The sequence below is a fragment of the Tasmannia lanceolata genome, unplaced genomic scaffold (assembly GCF_043159265.1).
Source record: "Tasmannia lanceolata isolate RefF3 unplaced genomic scaffold, GAP_Taslan_0.1 ptg000023l, whole genome shotgun sequence".
NCBI classification, from domain to species: Eukaryota; Viridiplantae; Streptophyta; class Magnoliopsida; order Canellales; family Winteraceae; genus Tasmannia; species Tasmannia lanceolata.
The window spans coordinates 37,800,115-37,822,599 of NW_027518700.1; the positions used below are offsets into that span (position 1 = coordinate 37,800,115).

The 22,485-nt window shown below is 41.0% G+C and overlaps 4 protein-coding genes across 5 annotated transcripts in view; 3 read left to right on the top strand and 1 right to left on the bottom strand.

Annotated features, from left to right (window-relative positions):
• Positions 1–22,485, bottom strand: part of LOC143856712 (reticulon-like protein B16) — a 38,397-nt gene that overhangs the window by 9,553 nt on the left and 6,359 nt on the right. The gene's annotated exons all lie outside the window — the stretch shown is intronic.
• On the top strand, positions 2,520–6,140 carry LOC143856400 (serine/threonine-protein phosphatase 7 long form homolog). The gene is made up of 3 exons (XM_077366600.1): positions 2,520–2,767; positions 4,352–5,044; positions 5,128–6,140. The coding sequence occupies exons 2-3, from the start codon at positions 4,394–4,396 to the stop codon at positions 5,659–5,661; spliced, it is 1,185 nt and encodes a 394-aa protein (XP_077222715.1). The 5' UTR covers positions 2,520–2,767; positions 4,352–4,393; the 3' UTR covers positions 5,662–6,140.
• LOC143856607 (uncharacterized) lies at positions 6,621–8,673 on the top strand. Its single transcript, XM_077366872.1, has 2 exons — positions 6,621–8,283; positions 8,381–8,673. The coding sequence occupies exons 1-2, from the start codon at positions 6,621–6,623 to the stop codon at positions 8,671–8,673; spliced, it is 1,956 nt and encodes a 651-aa protein (XP_077222987.1).
• Positions 8,671–9,563, top strand: LOC143856375 (uncharacterized). The gene is made up of 3 exons (XM_077366571.1): positions 8,671–8,739; positions 8,828–9,159; positions 9,247–9,563. The coding sequence occupies exons 2-3, from the start codon at positions 8,895–8,897 to the stop codon at positions 9,297–9,299; spliced, it is 318 nt and encodes a 105-aa protein (XP_077222686.1). The 5' UTR covers positions 8,671–8,739; positions 8,828–8,894; the 3' UTR covers positions 9,300–9,563.

Sequence of the window (22,485 nt, forward strand, 5' to 3'; positions counted from 1 at the left end):
CGCGACTCTTCACATTGAAATGAAAAGTGAGCCCACCTTCGATTCAACTAGAATGGGCCAGCAAAGCATGTTCACAAAGATAAAAATCTTAAATGATTTTTTACCTTTGCAATTGATATTGGCACCACTATTTGCATCATTTACATCTGAATGGCTATTTATCTATCCAAACTTTTTAGGGTTTTTCAGGAGGAATCAATAGAAAAGGCAGAAAAATCAGGACAAATTTTATCATTTCAAAACTTTTCTAGAAAAATTGTGCGATCCAAACATGGCCTTAGTAAAAAGTAAAAACTATAGAAAAAAATATACAAATTAATTTCTATAGATAAGGTTTTTTTGTAGAAAAAATTGAATGGCAATAGGAAAGAAACGCATTTAGTATATTAGAATCGATTACCGTACTCGTTCTCAAAAACCTACTCATTCCTCTTCCTTTTCTGTCCCCTCTTTCCCTTCTCCTCCTTCTCCTCACGGCAGCTGCTCCCCTCACCAATGCGGCCTCACGACAGTGGCAGCAATAGTCAACTACATAGATGACAACAACGGAAACAGTGGGGCGACACAACCAATATTGGTTGCAGCATACAGCAGCAGCGAAGCATCAATGGCGATAGCGACGACGACGAGGAGTTTCAGTCCGAAATTCTCACCTATGTTATTTTATTTTTTTCGATTTACATCAAATTAGGACATGATTTTTTTATTTTGAGAAAAACAACTTTATACGCTGTAAATTGGAAGATCTTCTCATTTTTGTCGTTTCGACCATTTTAGTTGAATTTTGATCGAAATATCAAAATTACGACCGAAATAATGATGAGATTTCGTTTCGGTGAGGGTGGAAACGGAAACATTTCGATCGTTTTGTATCAGTTTCGGTGGAAATTTAAAACCATTGACTCACCACACTTTAACTTCCCACCAAATAGAGCAATCATAAACTCGTTCTTGCAACCTAATTCCTGAGTACTTTAACTTTCTTGCTCTTGAATGTTTTGGTAGGCATTGAGGAACATTGATACTCGATGAGATCTAGATTGGTCCTCTGCTTAAAGCCATAATTTTAAATTTTTATCAAAACCGACATGAAACAGCCGATATGTTTTTTGTTTGGCATGTACCAAGTTATCAAACATGTGCGACAATACATGTCACTAGGTGTTTGATGTTGTTAAAGCGTCATAGGTGGGTTTTTTTCCATATATGATGATTTTTGAGAGTGTGTTTGTGTTTATTCTAGCACTTTATGAAGTTTCATCTTAAATGTCCATCATTTGCATATGTTTCTAAAGAGTATATTTACAGAATTTCCACTGAATTTCCATTGGAAACACCATTTCTATCACGAAGACTAAAATGCATACCGAAACGGAAAATTGAAACTTGCTTAAAACATACCCCATGAACCTACTTGACTGCATACAGGGCCAAATCTATTCATTTCCTCTTCACTCTAGGCCTGAACTGAAACTAAAATCTGTTCATTTCATCTTAAATGTCCATTATTTGCAAATGGTTTTTGATGTTAGAGAGTGAAGAGGAAACTGAAATCCGTTTCCATTTCTATCACGACCAAAACAGAAACTGAAACTTGAAACTCGCTTAAAGCATACCCCATGAACCTACTTGACTACATACATGACCGAGTCTATTCATTTCGGGGACGTTTGACAACCATGAATTTTTTTTCCCATGATAAAGTAGTGTCTCCAAGTGGTGTGAGAGAGTGGTAGGGCGGGTGAAGTGGCTAAAAGGAAACAAAAATCAAGAAAATAGTGTCTACAAGTGATGAAAAGTGGCTAGAAATTAGGAAACAAAAAACTCTAGTCAAAATAGGATCGACTTGTTCCAGATTTTTAGCCACTTCTCACCCTCATCTAAATCGTGCCCTCTCAAATCTCTCTCCTCCTCCTCCCACCCACGCTACCCCTCTCTCAGCACTTGGAGACACTAATATACTCAACTCAACTAAGCCTTTGTCCCAAACTAGTTGGGGTCGGCAAATGAATCCTTTAGAAAATTTTCATGAAGAAGGTGAAAAAATCTACCCAGGCTCAAATTGACTAAGTCTAATCCTGACACTAGTTGGGTTCATCTACATGGATCATTTTCTTCCGTTCTCTCCTATCCAAGGTCATGTTCTCTGTTATGTTCCTAGCCCTCAAGTCTTTCCTCACTGTTTCTACCAAGGAAGCCGGATTCGCACCCGGAGTTGGGGATTCGCGATTCCCCGAATCGCGAATCGGAATCGCAATTCGATTCGATTCCCCGATTCTGGGGAATCCCGAATCCATACTATCGGAATCGCGAATCGTAATTTGGGAATCGCGATTCTGTTTACACCGGAATCGCGATTCGGGAATAGTAAAAACGCGTTTTATGGAAATAAAATCCGCGATTTTTATTCATTTGGATTCGGGAATCACATAATTGGAAATCGCGATTCCCATAAGATCAAATCCGGTCTTTTAGTGATGGGAATCGCGAATCCCAACTTTCGATGTGAAATTACTTATATAGCCTATTTTAACAGTAAGGGTTTTTTTTTTAGTGGGGTTATTTTGGTAATTTCACTTTAAAACCTATAAAAGCTTAAAAAAAAACTGTAAAAAACGAAAAAATCAGAAAACCTAAAAATCTAAAATCCCTCTTCTCCTCCTCCTCACAGCCGCCCCTCTCCCCCATTCCTCTCTCGCCGCCGCCCCTCCTCGCCGCGATTCCCGCCGGCAAGAAGAAGAAGAAGAAGAAGAAGAAGGGAGTAAGGGTATGTAACTATGTATATTATTTTTTCTATTTTTTTTATAAATACTAAAAAAAACGGAAGGGTTTGAGAGGGTTTCTGTGTGGATGGTTTCTGTGAGAAACCATTCTCACACAGTTTATGTGAAATGCACAATTATGTTTTTGATTTTGAATTTTTGATTATGGTTTTGATTTTTGATGAGGGCACTCCTCACGGCATGGCCCGCACCACAGGATAATCCAAACCGTGGATTATCATCACGGTTTGGAACTTTGGAGTTTTGATTCTTTTGAATTTTGATAATCCATGATTTTTTATTTTTTGTATTTTTGATAATCACGGCATGGCCCGCACCAGAGGATAATCGAAACCGTCCATTAGATGGGTGGCCTAAAAATATTTTTTTTGCCCCAAAAATCATTTCCATAATTTGATCCTAAGTTCCTAAGTCTATGGATCCGAGTTAAACTGGGTTTTTTTTTCTGAATGGTTTAACTATCTGCAATACTTTATGTTCACAGATTCAAGCAAATCCATTTTATCCCATCTGTACACTCTACTTGCACATTAATTCATTAAATCAGCACCTATCATTTGTGAGGATAATTTAAAGTTAGTTTGAACATTTCATCTTCAACCTGAGGTTGCATCCCAATTTTTTGTGCAAAGTGGATCATGAATTACTGATACGTGTGTTATCTTAGCTTAAGAAATACTGTTATATTATGGGGTATTTACAAGGGATTTATTCTTCATATGTTGTTAATTTTACCTCCTGATTTTTATGGCTAATGTGTAAAGGGTGCTTGTGATTAGAGAAAAGGCTAATATAACTTGGTTTTCTTTATGGCTGTTCTTGTGTCATACTTTGGGAGTGTTGAAGAGGAAAGTGTATTTGAATTGGAACGCCAATAAGGAAAATTTGTGCTGACACATTGATTTAAATGTAGCTATTGTTATGTGACTTGAGATTTAGGTCCCTTTTCTGATTCTTTTATCACAGTTCATGTTGTTTATGTAGCCTCTAATGTTAGAATCAGACAGTAGGAGGAAATGTTCTGAAGGGGTTAGCTTTAACCCTAATCCTAATACCAATTCATTGTTTCTTGGCCCTCTAGAATAGTATCAGCACAATTTTGTTTGATAATTTCACAAGCTTTATCTGCTTCCATAGTGTCATTTTGAAGGGTTATAATTGTTGTAGTCTGTTGATATAAAGATAGTGAAGAAGTTGATGCAAATTGTCGGAGTGTGGTTAAGGGGACATTCATTCCATGAGTAGTGACATGGTGTATGCATCTGCGTGTGAGTGTGTTAGTGACATGGCGTGTGTATATGCGTGTGAGTGTGTGAGTAACATGGTGTGTGTATGTGTGTGTGAGTGTGTGAGTGTATGTTAGTATATATGTGTGTGTGAGTGTGTGAGTTTATATGTGTGTGTGTGTGAATATGTGCTAGAGCTGTGTGGTTCTTTACCTCAATATGGTTTGTATGTGATTGGATTTCTCTTATGTTATGCGTTTACTATCCACTTCATCAAGCTCGAATATTATGCACCTGTTTGAGCTAATAAGATATTGTTTATCATTTGCCATTCGATAATAGTACGAGACTACATAACGAGCCTACGTGGGGCCTTTATGAGTGATGGCGAGCGGAATGGCTGAAGTATCCAACAATGGTTTACTGGCATGGATCAATGGGTTGCATCAAGTGGAAGGAGTTAATCTTGGCACGGTGGGCTTATGCACCTTACGCAATATTGCCACTATCTGTGTCGATTGGGGTTTACTTCGTGCCGCAATTAGTTGTTGGGATCCAGATTCGCATGTGTTTCATTTTGGAATGCAAGAGCTTTGTCCGACTCATGAAGATATTTGCATGATGCTCTGCATTTCTCCAGATGGTCCCATATTCAAGCCTTCCTTTAAGGAAGGCTATGATAAGGCATTGAGCCGTCTGATTGGCGTGCCACAGAAGTCCCTACGTCACTACCGTCAGGCAAGTAGTATCTTCGTGCATAAGCTAGTACAAGTCTTTTCACCAAGTAGAGAACTGGATATGGAGTATCGTCGTTGCCGTGAAAATGCATTAGCATTGTGTGCTTATCTAATGTTTCTCTTTCCGGGCCGATCAGAGTCATCAGACTTGATTCCATTATATTTTGTAGACTTGGTTGATCAAGTTCGCCAAGGTGCAAATCTAGCTCCTACTGTCTTAGCGGAACTTTTTGATAGCCTAGATAGTGCTCGCCGATCTACTGGATCTGACTTCTTGGGAAGTTCCGTCATTCTTTATGTAAGTATTGGATGGTTTATTAAAAATGCTTGAATGATGTACTTGGTTATGGATAATTATTGTTTCTAACTTTTTTTATTTAGGTTTGGCTAGTGGAGAGATTACGAATTTTGGCTCCACCACCTTTGCCAAGACGAGCCTGGACGAGGAGTTTTAATACTCGGGAGGTGTTTGTTTCATTCGATGATCACGACAGTTGGGCTATATGGCTTAAGGGTCGCGAAAGTAAGGACATTGAGTGGACTCTCCCATGGGCTCCCATTTCCTCTGCAGTCCTCGAGACTTCTGGCCAGAAGTGCGTTCAGATAATGGGTTTCCAGAACAGTTCCTTTTACTTGCCTCTTCGGATCCTCCGACAGTACTTTGGAGCCCAACATCACATAGCGATGATGAATGTTTCGGTACCAGACTCCATTCGCCCTCAATCCTTGAAGAAGATGACAGTGAATGCGATTGATAGAGACTGGAATCGGCGAACCATCGTTGTCGTTCAGAACAACCCCACCCCTGGAGAGGTGAACAACTATTTTTGGGAATGGTATGGGACCGGTGAGGCAAGTGATGCTCCTGAGTCAAGTGCTGCTTCTATGAGCGGTGCTTTTGAATTAGTTGATTGAGTGATTGACTGGTGAGGCACAGTCAAGTGCTGCTTCTATGACTGGTGAGGCAAGGGGGTGATTTATTTGTATTTTGATGATGTATTTTGTTGAATGGATATCAGATCTATGTAATAGTTAATTAGTTGATTACTATTTTGTATTCTCAAATACGGCTTATGTAATGGTAGTTGGATACAAATTCAATGGATTCGACACTGCGCCACGGGAAACCCAACCCTGACCCTACCCCTGCAAAATAGTGAACACCCTCCTCGGGAATTCCCACGTAAGACGGTCTGTTGGATATAAATCCAATGGATTCGACACTGCGCCACGGGAAACCCAACCCTGACCCTACCCCTGCAAAATAGTGAACACCCTCCTCGGGAATTCCCACGTAAGACGGTCTGTTGGATATAAATCCAATGGATTCGACACTGCGCCACGGGAAACCCAACCCTGACCCTACCCCTGCAAAATAGTGAACACCCTCCTCGGGAATTCCCACGTAAGACGGTATGTTGGATATAAATCCAATGGATTCGACACTGCGCCACGGGAAACCCAACCCTGACCCTACCCCTGCAAAATAGTGAACACCCTCCTCGGGAATTCCCACGTAAGACGGTCTGTTGGATATAAATCCAATGGATTCGACACTGCGCCACGGGAAACCCAACCCTGACCCTACCCCTGCAAAATAGTGAACACCCTCCTCGGGAATTCCCACGTAAGACGGTCTGTTGGATATAAATCCAATGGATTCGACACTGCGCCACGGGAAACCCAACCCTGACCCTACCCCTGCAAAATAGTGAACACCCTCCTCGGGAATTCCCACGGAAACCCAACCCTGAGCCTACCGCTGCATACCCTTGCATGCATGCATGTAAGAGTAAGACATTCACAGTAGAAAATATCTATCAGACTATTCTAATATTTTACAATTTGATTTTGTCAGAGGAAATTGAGGAAAGATGGATGAGACTGTCGACCAACAATTTCAAGGCCAAGGTGTAGGTGATGATGACATAGTTTTTGAAGGGGACCTGGAATACAACTATGAGGAAGAATATGTGGAAGAAGATTATGACGAGGACATAGTGTTGACTCCGAACGCAAGGTCAGCGACAATTTTATGGTCACACGTAGTCAAAGGAAAGAAAGCTAGCGAAGGACATGGGGGAACCAAAAAGTGGAAATGTAAGCACTGTAAGAAGGTTTACACTGGGACTTATACAAGGGTGCACGCACACCTTGTGAAAGCACCAAGAGGTCAAGGTCAAGGAATAGCATATTGCAGTGCGGTTGCAAAAGACAAACAATTACAAGAGCACATCAGAAGCCAAGTCCAAAGAGCAGAGAATTTACCTGGGAGACTACCTCTGAAGAAATCACGGTTAGACATGCTTGGCAAGTCTTCCAGCTCCGGTGCGACTTCTTCAAGTAAGGTTGGTGAATCACCACTTGGCAAGTCTTTTAGAGCAAAGGATAGAGACGATGTTGATCATAAAGTGCTGAGATTTTTGGCCGCCAATGGGATTCCCTTTAACGTCCTCCGATCTCCATATTTTCAAGAGATGATAACTGCCGCCAATTGTGTGCCTGGATACAAGTTGCCTTCTTATGAGAAAGCAAGAACAACTTTATTGGACCATGAGAAAGATAATGTAACAAAAGATCTAGGTGTTGTGAGAGAAAAATGGCCTGAACATGGGCTTTCTATTGTCTCTGATGGATGGACAAACGTGAAGAACAAAGCCCTGATCAATGTACTGGCATCGAATATGTTCGGTTCAATGTTTCTCTATGCGCACGACTTCTCTGCCGTGGAGAAATCAGGGAAAAACATTGCAAAGTTTTTGTTGAATGCCATTGAAGAAGTAGGGCCTTTTAATGTTGTGCAAGTGCTGACAGATAATGCAGCCAATTGCAAGCTTGCTGGGACAGAGGTTAATAAAGTTTATCCCCACATATTTTGGTCTCCTTGTGTGGTTCACACATTAAATCTGATATTCAAAGACTTGACCAAGCATAAACACCTAGGTTGGATTGGAGAGACTTACCGTTCCTGCAAGGATGTCGTCAAATATATTACCAATCATTCGCAGGCTCTTGCTATATTTAGAAGCAATTCGAAGTTTGAGTTGCTGAAAGTTGCGAAGACGAGATTTGCAACTCATTATACTACACTTAAGAGACTTCTTGATGTAAGGGAGGCGTTGCAGATGACAGTATTAACAGATGCTTGGAAAGATTGGTTGAATGCTTGCACCGACAAAGTGATGATAGAGAGGGGCGAGATGACAACTACTTGTGTAGTCTCTGATGAATTTTGGACGAACATAAAGTTGGCATTATTAATTACGAAGCCCGTCTATAAAATGATTAAGTTCACTGACCAGGAAGGCTGTCTGATATCAGAAGTGTACGAAGGCATGGACAATATGTTAGGACAAATAAAAGATAACTTGAAAGATGTGCCTGACATGTACAATCATATTCATGGTATTGTGGTGGGACGATGGGGGAAGATGAATGTTCGAATTCATGCCTTGGCTCATGTACTCACTCCAAAATATTATGACCCTGCATATCTCAATATTCCAGCACCAGGCGGTGGTAAACGAGTAACCCCAGGTATGTAATTGTTTCTCATATTGTGAATTTTCATAATGTAATTGTATTTATCTTCATTTATGTTATCGACTGATCGATTATTCAATTTTATTTTCAGATAAAGACCCTGAAATCATGGATGCTGTATATGAAGCCATTATGGATCTCTCCCCTGATGATGAGATGAGTGGTATGATTAGACGCCAGTTATATGATTTCATAGGAAGGGTTGGAAGGTTTTCCAGTAAATTTGCCAGGGACGATGCGAAAGATCCCAATGTGTGTGTCACCAAATGGTGGAACTTTCATGGAAGTCATGTACCAGAGTTACAGTCAGTGGCCATCAAAATTCTCTCACAGCCTATTAGCACATCTTCTGCAGAGAGAGTATGGAGCACGTATAAAGCGTAATCGCTTAAATTCACATCGTGCTGATACTCTTGTGTACATCCACTCAAATCTTCGACTCCTATCCAGGTTTAAAGTTTGTTTCGTTTTTGCATGCAATAATTGTTTTTTATTATTTATGTCAGATTATTTATTTAATTTCGAATCTATTATTTAGATTTAATGCGGCTGCATACAAAGAAGGACAATATAGAAAATGGGACATCAACCCAGAGCTCCCACTTATGGATGACTCCTCTATCAGAATGGAGGATATGCGATGGCAAGATCTCGATGATGATTTCCTTAGACCTTCTACATTTCGTGCGTCATCTCAGTCATTACTTTCAAGTCCTTCACTCACTATTCGTGACTTAGATGACAATGACGAAGCTGCAGGATCTGGGACTCCAAGAGTGGGCAGTAGCTCGGAACTTGAAATTGGACGACCATCCAACACTCAAGGTCGTATTACTAGTTTCCTGGGGCGTGGAGAACGTACAAGGGAAGGTACAAAATCTTTAACACTTGCAATTTCCCAGTGAAGATATTAGTCTTATAAATATTAATTCATTTATTTAAACTTTTCATTTACAGAAAGAAGAGGACGAGCTGATCATGCTTATTTGAAGGGAAAGAGAAAAGCCTAACTTTATTTCTTTTTATTTGAAAGTACTGGAGAAATTATGTAATAATTTTGATATTTTGCTTTTTGGAAACTGAATTTTTTGTTTAATGGTGGAGTCCTGGTTCCTGAGGACCTGAACTCCTGGCCTCCTGGCTCCTTAATGAAGAAAAACTGTTATAATTTCAGTATTTGGAGAATCATGTTTATGTTTAATGGTGTATAGTTGAATGCTTAGATTTTGATTTTCAGGTATTTTTCCTTAAATTTTATCTTTTATTAATTTTCTATCGCTCTCCGACGACTCTCCGGCGAATCCTCGGCGATCTCCGGCGACTCCCCGACGAATCCCCGGCGAATCTCCGGCGAATCTCCGGCGATTCCCCGGCGATTCCCCGGCGAAAAATCGAATCCCTCTCCCAGCCATCCCCGGAACCTTCGAATCCCGCTTTCGATTCCCGAATCGAATCCCGAATTCAAATCCCGACCTGGCAACCTTGGTTTCTACCCAAGTTGTTTTCGGTTTGCCCCTACCTCTTTTTACTCCATCAACTTGGCACGAGTCACTTCTTCTCACTAGAGCATCCAAAGGCCTACGTTGGATATGCCCAAACCCTTTTTTTTTTTTTGAAATGGTAAGCCAATTGTATTAAAAAGACAGGGAAGACCGAGGAAGTCTCTCTAAAAAGTACAGAGAGGAAAAAAACAAATCAGAATAAAAATTACAATGATCTCAAGGAGGCAAAAAACCAAACCACTCCAAACCCATCCGCTCAACCCCAGATCTAGCCAAAGAATCCGCCTCACTATTTGCAGAACGACGAACATGGTTGAAGACAATGGAGGAGCCCTCCACTAGATCAGAGATTTCATCAAAAAACGACCAAAATCTCCAAGGTGGGGACCACTGTCCCACGGAGCCACCTGATCACATTCTGTGAGTCCCCCTCTACATTAGTAGTGTTAAGAAGCTCTCTGTCAATCCGTTTAATACCCTGGTGGACCGCCCTGACTTCCGCCTCATTTGAATCACACACCCCAATCGGCCGCGAGAAGGCCCAAATGGTGTCCCCCATATAATCACGACGGAGACCACTAATACCGGCCGGCCCCGGATTTCCCAAGCTCAAACCATCAAAATAGAGTTTCATCAATCGAATCGGTGGAGCTTCCCACTTTTGGAGAACCTGTGGTCGACTCTCTCTGCTGAAGCACACCTCCCTCCAACCCTCCCACAAGTCAAAAGCAAAAACAAAGCGAAACGGTGGTAAGCTTTTCATCTTCTCCTCAGTTGGTGCCACTGCCACCTTTTTACGGATGTCTTCATTTTTAATTCTATCAAACTTTATGTGGCCGCACATCCATCTAAGCATTCGCATCTTCGCTACACTCATCTTGTGCACATGCTGCTTCTTGGTGGCCCAACATTCTAAGCCGTACAACATGGCTGGCCTCATAGTTGTCTTATAAAAGTTTCCCTTCAACTTGGAGACACTAATATATCATGAAAAAAAATTCTTGGCTGCTAGACATGGCCTTCATCTCTATCTCATCCAATTCCATTACCCCTCCACTCTAGGCCTGAACCGACCTAGCTACCAAATGAAAGTGGTAATTGATATTGTAGATCTGCCTTCAGAAAAAAAACATGATTACCTAGAGGGGACATAAGAATGGCCCAAATCCAAGTAGCATTCTTCTTGATACAAGCAATTTCACTTCCCAAAGCCTTCAACTTACAATATTTTTTTGAACAATGACGATTCCATATACAAGCCTGAATACAAAATAAGAGACTGAGGTCTTCAAATACAAGCCAGGGACACAAAAGTAAACCAAGGAAGACAAAAGCAAAAAAAAAAAAAAAAAAAAAAAAAAAAAAAAACTCAACCTCCCAGAGGGAAGAAGTCGAAGAAAGTAATATGGTCTTTGCCTAAACCTTCCTCGCAAACTAATCTGCTTCATTTTGTGGATCTCCCATTATGTCTAGCAACAATCTCAACCTTTCTAAGCAAATAAAAAATCTCCTCAAGTAATCAGTGAATCTCCAGGGATATAACTCCGCTTATCCTTAGGCCACCCAATGATGTTGGAAGTCTTCCTCAATGATGACATGGTCCAACTACTCTTGATGAAAATGACGAAAAGCGTGAAGAAGCACAGGAACATCTGCTTCATTTGAGGTCCTAATGCAAATCGGACCAAAAAAATGCCCATAGAGCTAGTCTCATCAAATCTAAAGAGAACAAACAATAATGGAAGGTGATGCAGGTTGCTTGACGGAAGTGTAATCGTTCTTCAACACAAATTTCATATATGCAATGAAATTCTAGATCCAGCTGGAAATCTTCAAATTTGGATCTGATATGATCTTTTCTCTCTTTTTCTCCATTGAACTCAAAAAAAAATCTACCAGATTTCAAATTGAATGAAAAATAAATGGAAAGTTGCAGGATCTTACTGATCTAATATTTTTTCTTCTTTTCTTCATTTCTTGCAGGAAATAGAAATACAGATCTTGATCTTTGCTTCAAGCGAGGGGACACGGGAGCTCGAATCAAGCACGAAAATTGTCGATGATGGTGTCTTGCATTCAACGAGTGAATACACAGGAGAAATGGAGGATAGTCTAGAATAACTAGCTTGCGAATCCATTATCCCAAGAAGTTCCTCCCGGAAATTCCGGTCTCCTAATCTCAATTTTGCTGTTTCTAAAGATATGTGCACTGGAGAAATAAAGATATATCTCCGGGGAAATCGCTTTTCCATGAAATTCTGGATCAGGTGTGCAAATGTCACAGAAACAATATTCTCACTAGAATTTGTGATGGCAATTTCTGATGAGTGGTTCCAGACGTCATAGTCTAAAACCACCCCAACTCATGCAATCGCGAGATTGGGTGATCACCTGCCATCACACAATAATGAAGGAATTTAAAAACAAATAAAAACATTTTACCAAAAAAAATACTATTAAGATCCCACGAACACATTCTCCTATTACTTTCAAAAGAAATGCGGACTCCAATTAAAAAGCAGAGACCTGACGCACACTTTCTCACCCTCCTTGAGAAGCCTCTAAGAAACCAAGTCCCCTTCCCCCTCCTGTCACATAATAGTCCCTAATACATCTGACTTTGAGGACAACCAACCAAAAAACGATCAGATAGGCATAGGACAATTTAATTACCTAATCAATTATCCTCCCAAAATCTAATCTCTTCCCTCCCCACCCTAACATATCCCCTTATAAAAACTTATCAAATGATTGAAAGTGCACACGACCATGCCCCTAAACCAAGACCTCTAGAAATTTTCCTATACTCCCAAGCCCTCCTAATCACTCTGTAATTATTGATTTTGCACACCACAGAGTGATTCTCTCTTCCTCTAGTCTTTATAGCCATTTCCCTATGAGAGCACTGTTTCTTAACCTCAGATTACCCATTCCCATACTTCTATTCCTTTAGGACTTAGAAACTTTGATCTAACCGATAATATGTTTGAGCCTCTTCCCACTCTCTCTACCTTCCCAAGGAAAATAGTATTGAAGCTTCTCCAATCTCGTAACAATTCCCCCAGGGATTTTGAATAAAAACAGGAAATATACCAAGAGGTTGACAAGAAAAAACTTAACAAGCGTGGTTGTCCCTACAAAGTGGAGTGTTGTCAACTTTTATGTCTACTCTCTCAACTATAGGTTGTCCAAAGTGATTTGAGAGTACTTCTAAAACTAAGAAGGCCAAGATAATTTATTGGAAGCTTCTTGAGCTTTGCATACCAAACAATTCACTACGAGCATAAGAGTCTCATTCCCCACCTTCAACGTCGTCGTGCTTTTGCCTAGAAAATCATTTGAACCATCATAACGTGATCAGAAGATTAATAACCTCCCCAGTCTTATCATTACTTAGCAAATTGTAAGTGGAATAATGATGCATTGAAGCTTGAAACCTTTAAAGAAACCCCTACCTTCAGCATGACAAAGCAACTGACAGGAATCTCACCAACAAGTGTAAATAGAAACAACAATAAAGGATCAGCCTCTCTTATTCCTCTCAAACTACAAATGTAACAGATTGGACTTTCATTAATTATAACCAAAAAATAGGAGACTAAATACACTCGTGAATCCAATTCATCAACTCAATCCCAAAACCCATTTTTCGCATGATGTAGTCCCGAAACCCCCAATTCACGGTCATAAGCCTTTTCAAGATCCACCTTGCACATAACATACAATCTATCTACATTCACGAATTCTGGAACCGACAAATTCATTAGCAATGAGTGTCCCATCAAGAACGTGTCAGCCTTCCATGAAAGTAACTTTAAAAGGTAACAAGTGAAAAAAAAACCTCCTCAATTGAGCAAAAATGGATTTAGGAATAATCTTGTATATGCTTCCCACAAGAATAATCAGCTAAAAGACGGCCTAGGGAAAATTAAACAAAGGGAATGGGATTGTTCTAAGGGTGCGTTTGGATTACCGGAATCGGGAATCAGAATTGGTGTCCCATTTCGATTCAGCCAATTATGGCGTTTGGTTAGTTTTACAAAATAGTTCCCACAAGAATAATCAGCTAAAAAGCACCCCACTTGATGACGCTATTCGTTACCCACCCAGAGAAGTGGTATTCTGATTCCAGGAATCAGAATACATACGTGTCGTTCAAGCTTCTCCGGACCATATCTCCACAACTCTCATGATGGAAGGTATCTCTTCTCTACTCTCTCCTCCTCTCCCCTCCTCTCCTCCCCTTTCCGTAAACCTAAAGACACCATCTTTGTCTCCATCGATTCGACTTTCAGAGCACGAATCCTGCAACCATGGCACCTTTATTAGGTGTCATGAGAAGGGATCGAGAACGACATAAGATTTCCTTATTTTATTGGTCCTAGTACTATGCTCCGGCAACCCACATTAGATTCTCTAATTTTATCACACATCTGCAAATTTGGCCTTTGTTTAGATGACTTTGTATTTTGATTTTTGTTTGAAAACTTTACATTTGAGAACAAATGAAAAAGGGATTTATGTAAGTGAATCCCTCTTGCATTATTCATTAAAGAAATCAATGATATTTTTATGTTTATATTGTTATGAAAAGTTCATTGAAAATTTGATTCTGCTGTGGAATTGGCCTGGACCATACCAAACGCTAGAAGCAGAAACACAATTGATTCCCTTATGAATTCCAGTGTCTACCGAAACATTACAATCAGAATCGTCATTCCATTTACATGGGGAATTGTAATAGGATTGGAATGTGATGATGATTCCCATTCCTGATTCTGGCAATCCAAATGCACCCTAAAGGTTTAAGGTTAGTTTAACACCTTGAAAGGGATTTATAGGGCTCATGAATCCATAATAGAATTAAAGCATCAAGGGTAATCAAAGGATCTACATAAGAATTTTTGAACTAAGAAAAGTTACTAAATTTAAGAACTTACCTCGTTGATTGGAGGAGATCCAACCATGGTCTTAAATATCCAATGAAACAGACACGAAATGACAGAACTCTTTCCATTTTCATCCCACGTAACTCGTCAATTCCGTTTTATTTTGACCAAAACGTTCGGTTCCAGTCCGAAAACTAGAACAAATTGATGAGTTTTTTTTTTCGTTTTGACCAAAATTCCAATCCGTTTCGTTCCATTCGGGTCTGTTTCGACCGAAACAGGGCGAAACACCCTGTTTCGGCCAGAACTTGCTGCTTTTTTAAAAACATACAAAAATCCTCTCAAATGACTAGCTATTGGTTTTTTTACCGTTTTCCCCTTATTTTTTTACTGTTTAAGAGCTGTTTGAAGGGAATTTTTCCTCTTTGTTTCTCCCAAAAAAAAAAAACTCTATATAAAGCCCTCTAAGCCTCCATTTTCTTTACTTCTTATACACACTATCTTTCTCAACACTCTTATCATCTCTACAAATTGATGGGTTTTTTACATTTCGGCCAAAATTGCAGTTTTTTTAAAAGCATACAAAAATCCTTTCAAATGACTAGTTATTGGTTTTTTTACCGTTTACCCCTTATTTTTTTACTGTTTAAGAGCTGTTTGAAGGGAATTTTTCCTCTTTGTTTCTCCCCAAAAAAAAAAACTCTATATAAAGCCCTCTAAGCCTCCATTTTCTTCACTTCTTATACACACTATCTTTCTCAACACTCTTATCATCTCTACAAATTGATGGTTTTTTTACATTTCGGCCAAAATTACAGTCCGTTCCGACCAGTTATTTCAGCAGGAACATATGCTCTGTTTGGTTGCCTTTTGTTGAGAAAAATAGCAGGGAATGTAATTCTACTGATCCGCTGAAGGGTGTTTGGTATGGAATTTAGCAAAATTGGGGAGTTTGACCACCGGGGATGTAGGGCGCTTGTTGGTGACGTGGAACCCTCAAAATTCGCTTAATGAATTTCTCCAAATCGAAGAAAAAAGGGGAGAAATTCTCGGGCAAATCTTATCTTTTGAGTTTTTTTAGGAAATGGCAAATCTTTGGCAAATCTTGGCCAAACCAAACAACATCTTTTAGATTTGCTCTCAATCTCCCCGTTGACTGATTTCCTTTTGATTTGCTTTTAATCTCCCTTTGACTTCTTCTTCTCCAAATCCTCCCAACATCAACCAGCATCCAAACAGAGCAATACTGGTTTTTTAAAAGCTAACAAAAATTCCCTCAAACGGCTAGTTATTGGTTCTTTTTCCGTTTTGTCCTTATTTTTTTACTATTTGAGCTGTTTGAAGGGTATTTTTTGTCTTTGTTTCTCCAGACAAAAAAAAATCTCTATATAAACCCTCTAAGCCCCCACTTTCTCTACTTCTTCTACACACTTTCTCAGCACTATCTTATCATCTCTACTCTAATTCTACTTCATATCTTAGAAAGTTTTTTGTGCAAGTTTCATTTCCAAAGATTAATCTTCAACGTCCAAAGGCTTCTATAATTGTACATACTTTACAAAGGGAGGCTTGGAAGTGGAGGAGCTCTTTCTTCAAAACGGAATACAATAAATACGTAGTTGAGGTACACCGTATACCTTATAGTAACTTTTAGTTGAATTCTTACCAAGATTAATTTTTTGTCTTGAATTATTTTCGATTTATTTTAGTTGTATTTCACTCTTTCCAAATTCTAATTAGATTTTAAATTACATTCAAAACATAGTACGATGTAATTTGTAATATTCTAAGCATTTTGTATGATTAATTTTTCTTAATTTGATTGATATACTGCAATAAATTTGACGTTTTAAGTAATAAAATGTATTTTTTAAAAATTTGGATGGTATAATGATTTATAATATTATTCTAACAATTTTCTATTTTGTTGATATTTTTTTATTTTTAACTTTTAAAAAAATTTATCCGGTCATAGTGTCTTTTCTTAAATGAATTACCGAAACATTCTGTTCCACTGACCAAAATGAATCGGCGACCGAAACGGAATTGACAACTTAGATCCACACCGAAACGATACCAACTCAACTCAACTCAACAAAGCCTTTGTCCCAAACTAGTTGGGGTTGGCTAAATGAATACTTTAGAAAAATTTCATGAAGAAGGTGAAAGGAATCTACCCGGCTCTAATCTCGTTTCTAGTTGGGTTCTTTACGTGGATCATTTTCTTCCATTCTATCCTATCCAAGGTCATGTTCTCTGTTATGTTCCTAGCTATCAAGTCTGTTAGAATAAGCTTATGTAGCCTAAGGGCATTATAGTCTTTTCATATTCTTTTCATAATAAATATATATGTGTGTGTGTTAGGGCAAGGAGGCTAACACACAATATTTCATTTTCAAATCTCTCTGTTAACATGGTATCAGAGCCCTAGGGTTTCTCGATGCCCTAGGAACCTCCATTGAAGACCTCTTGTCTTCCTTCATTGAAGCTCATGCCCATGCCCATGCCCTAACTTCTTCTTCTTTCTTTTCTTTTCTTTTTTTTTCTCTTTCTTCCTCCATCTTCACCGGTTGCCCTCCCTGGGAAACCCAACTTTCCCTGTTTGCCCCCCTGGAAACCCAACTTTCCCTGTTTGCCCCCCTGGAAAACCCAACTCTTCACTGGTTGCCCCCATGGGTGCCCCCCCTGGAAACCTAACTTTCCCTGTTTGCCCCCACTGGAAAACCCAACTCGTCACTGGTTGCCCCCATGGGCGCCCCCTGGAAACCCAACTTTCCCTGTTTGCCCCCCCCTGAAAAACTCAACTCTTCACCGGTTACCCCCACTGGAAAACCCAACTTTCCCTGTTTTGCCCCCCCTGGACAAACCCAATTCTCCCTGTTTGCCCCCCTGTGCGCCCCCTGGAAAACCCTACTCTTCCCTGTTTGCCCCCCCTGCGCGTTCTCCCTTCTTCTTTTGTAACATCTTTCCCAATCTTCTTTGACCTATAAGGATAGTGTTCTTCTCTTCTAGCTGTCGGGTGTTCATGCCCTAAATCTTCCCGTTACATTTCTCACCTTTTTGGTCGCGGCTCCGCTTTGTTACATTTTTCTTTGCTTCCTACTTGATGACTTAAGCTTTGTCTCTATGATTCGTTGTAGTTCCACAAGTATGAGGCTTCGTACTTGTTTTTTCGGGGTCCTTCCGGTAGATGTTTGTGGTTTTTCCTTCTGATTGTTTATTTTTTGTGGTGATTTGCTTGCCTATATTAGGCTGCCCTTTTCTGTGGGTGTCTGTGATTGTTGTGGTGTGTCTTGTCTGGTCTGCTTCACCCACATCGCATTTGAGTTTAGGTGTTTATTATGGCCTTGCCATCAGCTTCTTCCTCCGGTTCATTTCCGGTGTCGGTTACCTCTATGACATCCATTAAATTGGATGGTGCTAATTACCCTGCCTGGAGTCATTCTATTCACCTCTATTTGCGAGGTCAGGGCAAGTTACGTTTCATCACGACGGATCCTCCGGATCCGAAAGATGTTGGGTATGATAAGTGGAGTCAGGAGGATGCCCAGCTTTAGTCTCTTCTCTGTCAGAGTATGGAACCAAAGATTGCGAGCCACATGCTATTTCTGGATACATCACGGGCAATCTGGTTGCGTGCTGAGAGCCTGAGACACTCTATTCTGGCAGCAACAATCTCACGCGGATTACTGATGTTTACAGTGACTTCTTTTGTATCTCGCGTGGAGATAAGACTGTCGCTGAGTACTATTCGGATTTTGTTGGTCTTTGTGAGCAGATTGATATTTATCATCCCCCATCCACCGACCTTAAGGTCTTGGCTCAACAGAAGAATGAGCTCCGTACTACTCGGTTTTTGGATGGCTTAAGGCCTGAGTTTGTCCATCTTCGACAGCAGATCCTTGGGTTAGGCACGCTCCCATCTTTGGATGAGATCTTTTCTCGCGTTCAACGCGCTCTACGTCTCGATCCGGCTATCTCTGTTGCTGGTGACCAGTCCGCCTTTGCTGCCCAGTCTGGTTCCTTTCAGGGCACTCGTGCTAGGGGTCGTGGTCACAGTCGTTGCGGACAAGGCCGTGGCTTTGGCAGAGATTCAGGGGGAGGCCGTACTTATGGGGGTCGTGGCTCACATTATTGCAATCATTGTGACATGGAGGGTTACACTATTGATTTCTGTTACAATCTCCAACCCGAGCTGCGTCCCGCTCAAGCCGCCCACTTCGCTTCTAAGACACCTGCTGCACCTACTCCTGCTCCCTCAGGCACCATGCTCGTCTCTCGGACTGAGTATGAGTCACTTTTGCGCCTACAGGAGAAAGGGAAACAACCGGCTGCTCAACTTGCCACAGAAGGTAGCAACCCATCTTGCTCCCTTAGCCACTCCGCTTCCTGGCTTATTGATTCTGGTGCCTCTCATCATATGACCGGTAACAGTACACTTCTTAATTTCTTTACTTCTTGTGCTCCTACTAAGATGGTCACCTTGGCCAATGGGACTCGATATCCTATTTCAGGCACTGGGAGTGTTACAGCCACATCCCACTTATCCTTATCATCTGTACTCTATGTTCCTACTTTTCCTTGCAATCTTCTTTCTGTTAGTCAGCTTACTAATCGCCTTAATTGTTCAGTAACATTCTTTCCGTCTTATTGTGTTTTTCAGGACCTTGCAATTGGGAAGACGATTGGCTCCGGGCATGAGACAGATAGCCTATACCTGGATGATGCTATCACTCCCACGGCATTTAGTACCTCAGCAGATTCCTTTATGTGGCACTGCCGGCTCGGTCATCCTTCTCTTAAGCGTCTGCAGCGTTCTTCAGTTGTTTCTGGTGTTATTAGTCATTTTCATTGTGAGTCCTGTCAGTATGGAAAACACCATCGTGTTTCCTACCCGTCTTGTTCTGTTAGTCGTGTCAGTAGTCCTTTTGAGTTAGTGCATTCTGATGTTTGGGGTCCATGTTGTACTCCTTCTATGTTTGGTGGGAAGTACTTTGTTATTTTTGTTGATGATTTTTCCAGGATGACCTGGCTTTATATAATAAAGGATCGTTCTGAGGTGTTTTCTACATTTTGTTTATTTTATGCTGAAATTTCAAACCAATACTCATGTTCCCTTAAATGTTTACGTACTGAAAATGCCCGTGAGTATTTTTCTGAACGGCACGGTTTTCAGGAGTTTCTTTCTAGTCGTGGAATTATTCATCAGTCGTTTTGTGCCCACACTTCACAACAGAATGGTGTTGCCGAGCGGAAAATACGGTATCTTGTAGATATAGCTCGCACCATTCTGTATCAGATGCATGTTCCCAAATCTTTTTGGGCTGACGTTATGCTTACAGCCTGCTTTCTGGCTAATCGTCTACCATCTTCAGTTCTTAGCAATCGGTCCCCTTTTTCGGTGTTACACCCTTCTGGGGATCAGCTTTTGTTACCTCCCAAGGTGTTTGGGTGTGTTTGCTTTGATCAGGATCTCACCCCAAGACTTGATAAATTGGCCCCAAGGGCAATCAAGTGTGTTTTCCTGGGTTATTCACGAACCCAGAAGGGTTATCGATGCTACAATCCTCAGCTTCGCCACAAATTTATTAGTGCTGATGTCTCCTTTTTTTAGGATAGTCCCTACTTTCCTGCTTCCTCTTCTTTACCGGTATCTCCTCCTCCGTTGCCATTGCCGGTTCCGGTTCCCAGTTTGCCACCGGATCCGGTTCAGCGTCCCTTCCAGGTATATACTCGCAAGCGTTTTACTACTTCAGTTGAGCCTTCATGCCCTGCCATCTCTTCTCAGCAAGCGGGTCCTTTACCCTCATCCTCTGATGATGCTAGTCAGGTTGATGAATCTCTTGATGCCCCCATTGCGAGCTGTGCTCATTCTCGTACCACTCATCACCCTATTTCTGATGCGGTAAGTTATGCTCGGTTTTCTCCTTCGTATACAGCATTTATATCATCTTTGTCATCGGTTTCTATTCCCCGCTCTGCTCAAGAGGCTATGCTTGATTCGGGATGGCGAGCAACTATGGAGGCTGAGATGGATGCTTTGGCCAAAAACCAGACATTGCAGTTGGCTTCCCTTCCTCCTGGTGCTCAGGTAGTCGGATGTAAGTGGGTGTTCACCGTCAAATACCTACCTGATGGCTCTGTTGAGAGGTTAAAAGCCCGTCTTGTTGCCAAGGGCTTTACTCAGACTTATGGGATTGATTATGTTGAGACATTCTCTTCAGTGGCAAAGATTCCATCCATCCGTGTATTGATTTCTTTGGCCGTGAATCAGTTTTGGCCACTATATCAGTTGGATATCAAGAATGCGTTCCTCCATGGTGATTTGCAGGAGGAGGTGTATTTGGAGCAACCACCAGGGTTTGTTGCTCGGGGGGAGTTGCAGCATACCGTCTGTAAGCTTAGAAAGGCGATTTATGGTTTTAAACAGTCTCCCCGTGCTTGGTTTGGGAGATTCAGTGAGGCCATCCTACGATTTGGTATGAAACAATGTGCTGTAGACCATTCTGTGTTCAGCTCTCGAAGCAAGGATGGTTTGATTCTCCCGGTTGTATATGTTGATGATATTGTTATTACAGGGAATGACAAAGCAGGAATACAACGCCTCAAAGATTTCCTTCAGAATGAATTCAGCACAAAAGACCTTGGTGTTCTGAGATACTTCTTAGGCATTGAAGTGGCACATTCACAAAGGGGGCTATCTTTGTCCCAAAGGAAGTATGCTCTTGATATTTTGGAAGAAACAGGTCTTCTAGGGGCAAAACCTGCACAGACTCCTATGAATCTGAATGTCAAGCTTTCACCTGATCAGGGGGAGCCACTAGAAGATCCTGGTCGATACAGACGGTTAGTAGGACGGTTGATCTATCTCACAGTCACTCGTCCGAACATTGCATATGTTGTTGGTGTGGTTAGCCAGTATATGAGTGCGCCTCAGACATCACATTGGTCAGCTGTGATTCAGATAGTGAAGTATCTGAAGAAAGCTCCCAGGAAAGGTCTTCTCTTCAGGAAGCATAACCATTTGAGGATTGAGGGATACTCTGATGCAGACTGGGCCGGATCTCCTGCTGACCGGCGATCTACTAATGGCTATTGTACCTTCATAGGTGGAAATCTAGTATCTTGGAAGAGTAAGAAGCAGGACGTTGTGTCACGATCCAGTGCAGAAGCAGAATACAAGGTCATGGCTTACACAAGCTGTGAATTAATTTGGCTACGGTCGTTTATGTCAGAGATTGGATTCTCATACTCCTCACCTGCATCCCTCTACTGTGACAACAAGTCAGCCATTCACATAGCTATGAATCCGGTATTTCACGAACGAACTAAGCATATAGAAGTGGATTATCACTTTATTCGTCACAGGATTCAGACAGGCCAAATTCAAACCGAGTTCACTCGAACGAATGATCATATTGCAGACATGTTTACCAAGCCGTTGAATGGAGTTCGATTGAGTGATTTATGTAACAAGCTGGGCATGTATGACATTCATACTCCAGCTTGAGGGGGAGTGTTAGAATGAGCTTATGCAGCCTAAGGGCATTATAGTCTTTTCATAATAAATATATATGTGTGTGTTAGGGAAAGGAGGCTAACACACAATATTTCATTCTCAAATCTCTCTGTTAACTAAGTCTTTCCTCACTGCTTCTACCCAAGTTGTTTTCGGTCTACCCCTACCTCTTTTTACTCCATCAATTTGGCACGAGTCGCCTCTTCTCACCAGAGCATACAAAGGCCTACGTTAGATATGTCCAAACCATCTTAAGCGGTGCTCTCTCATCTTCTCCTCAATTGGT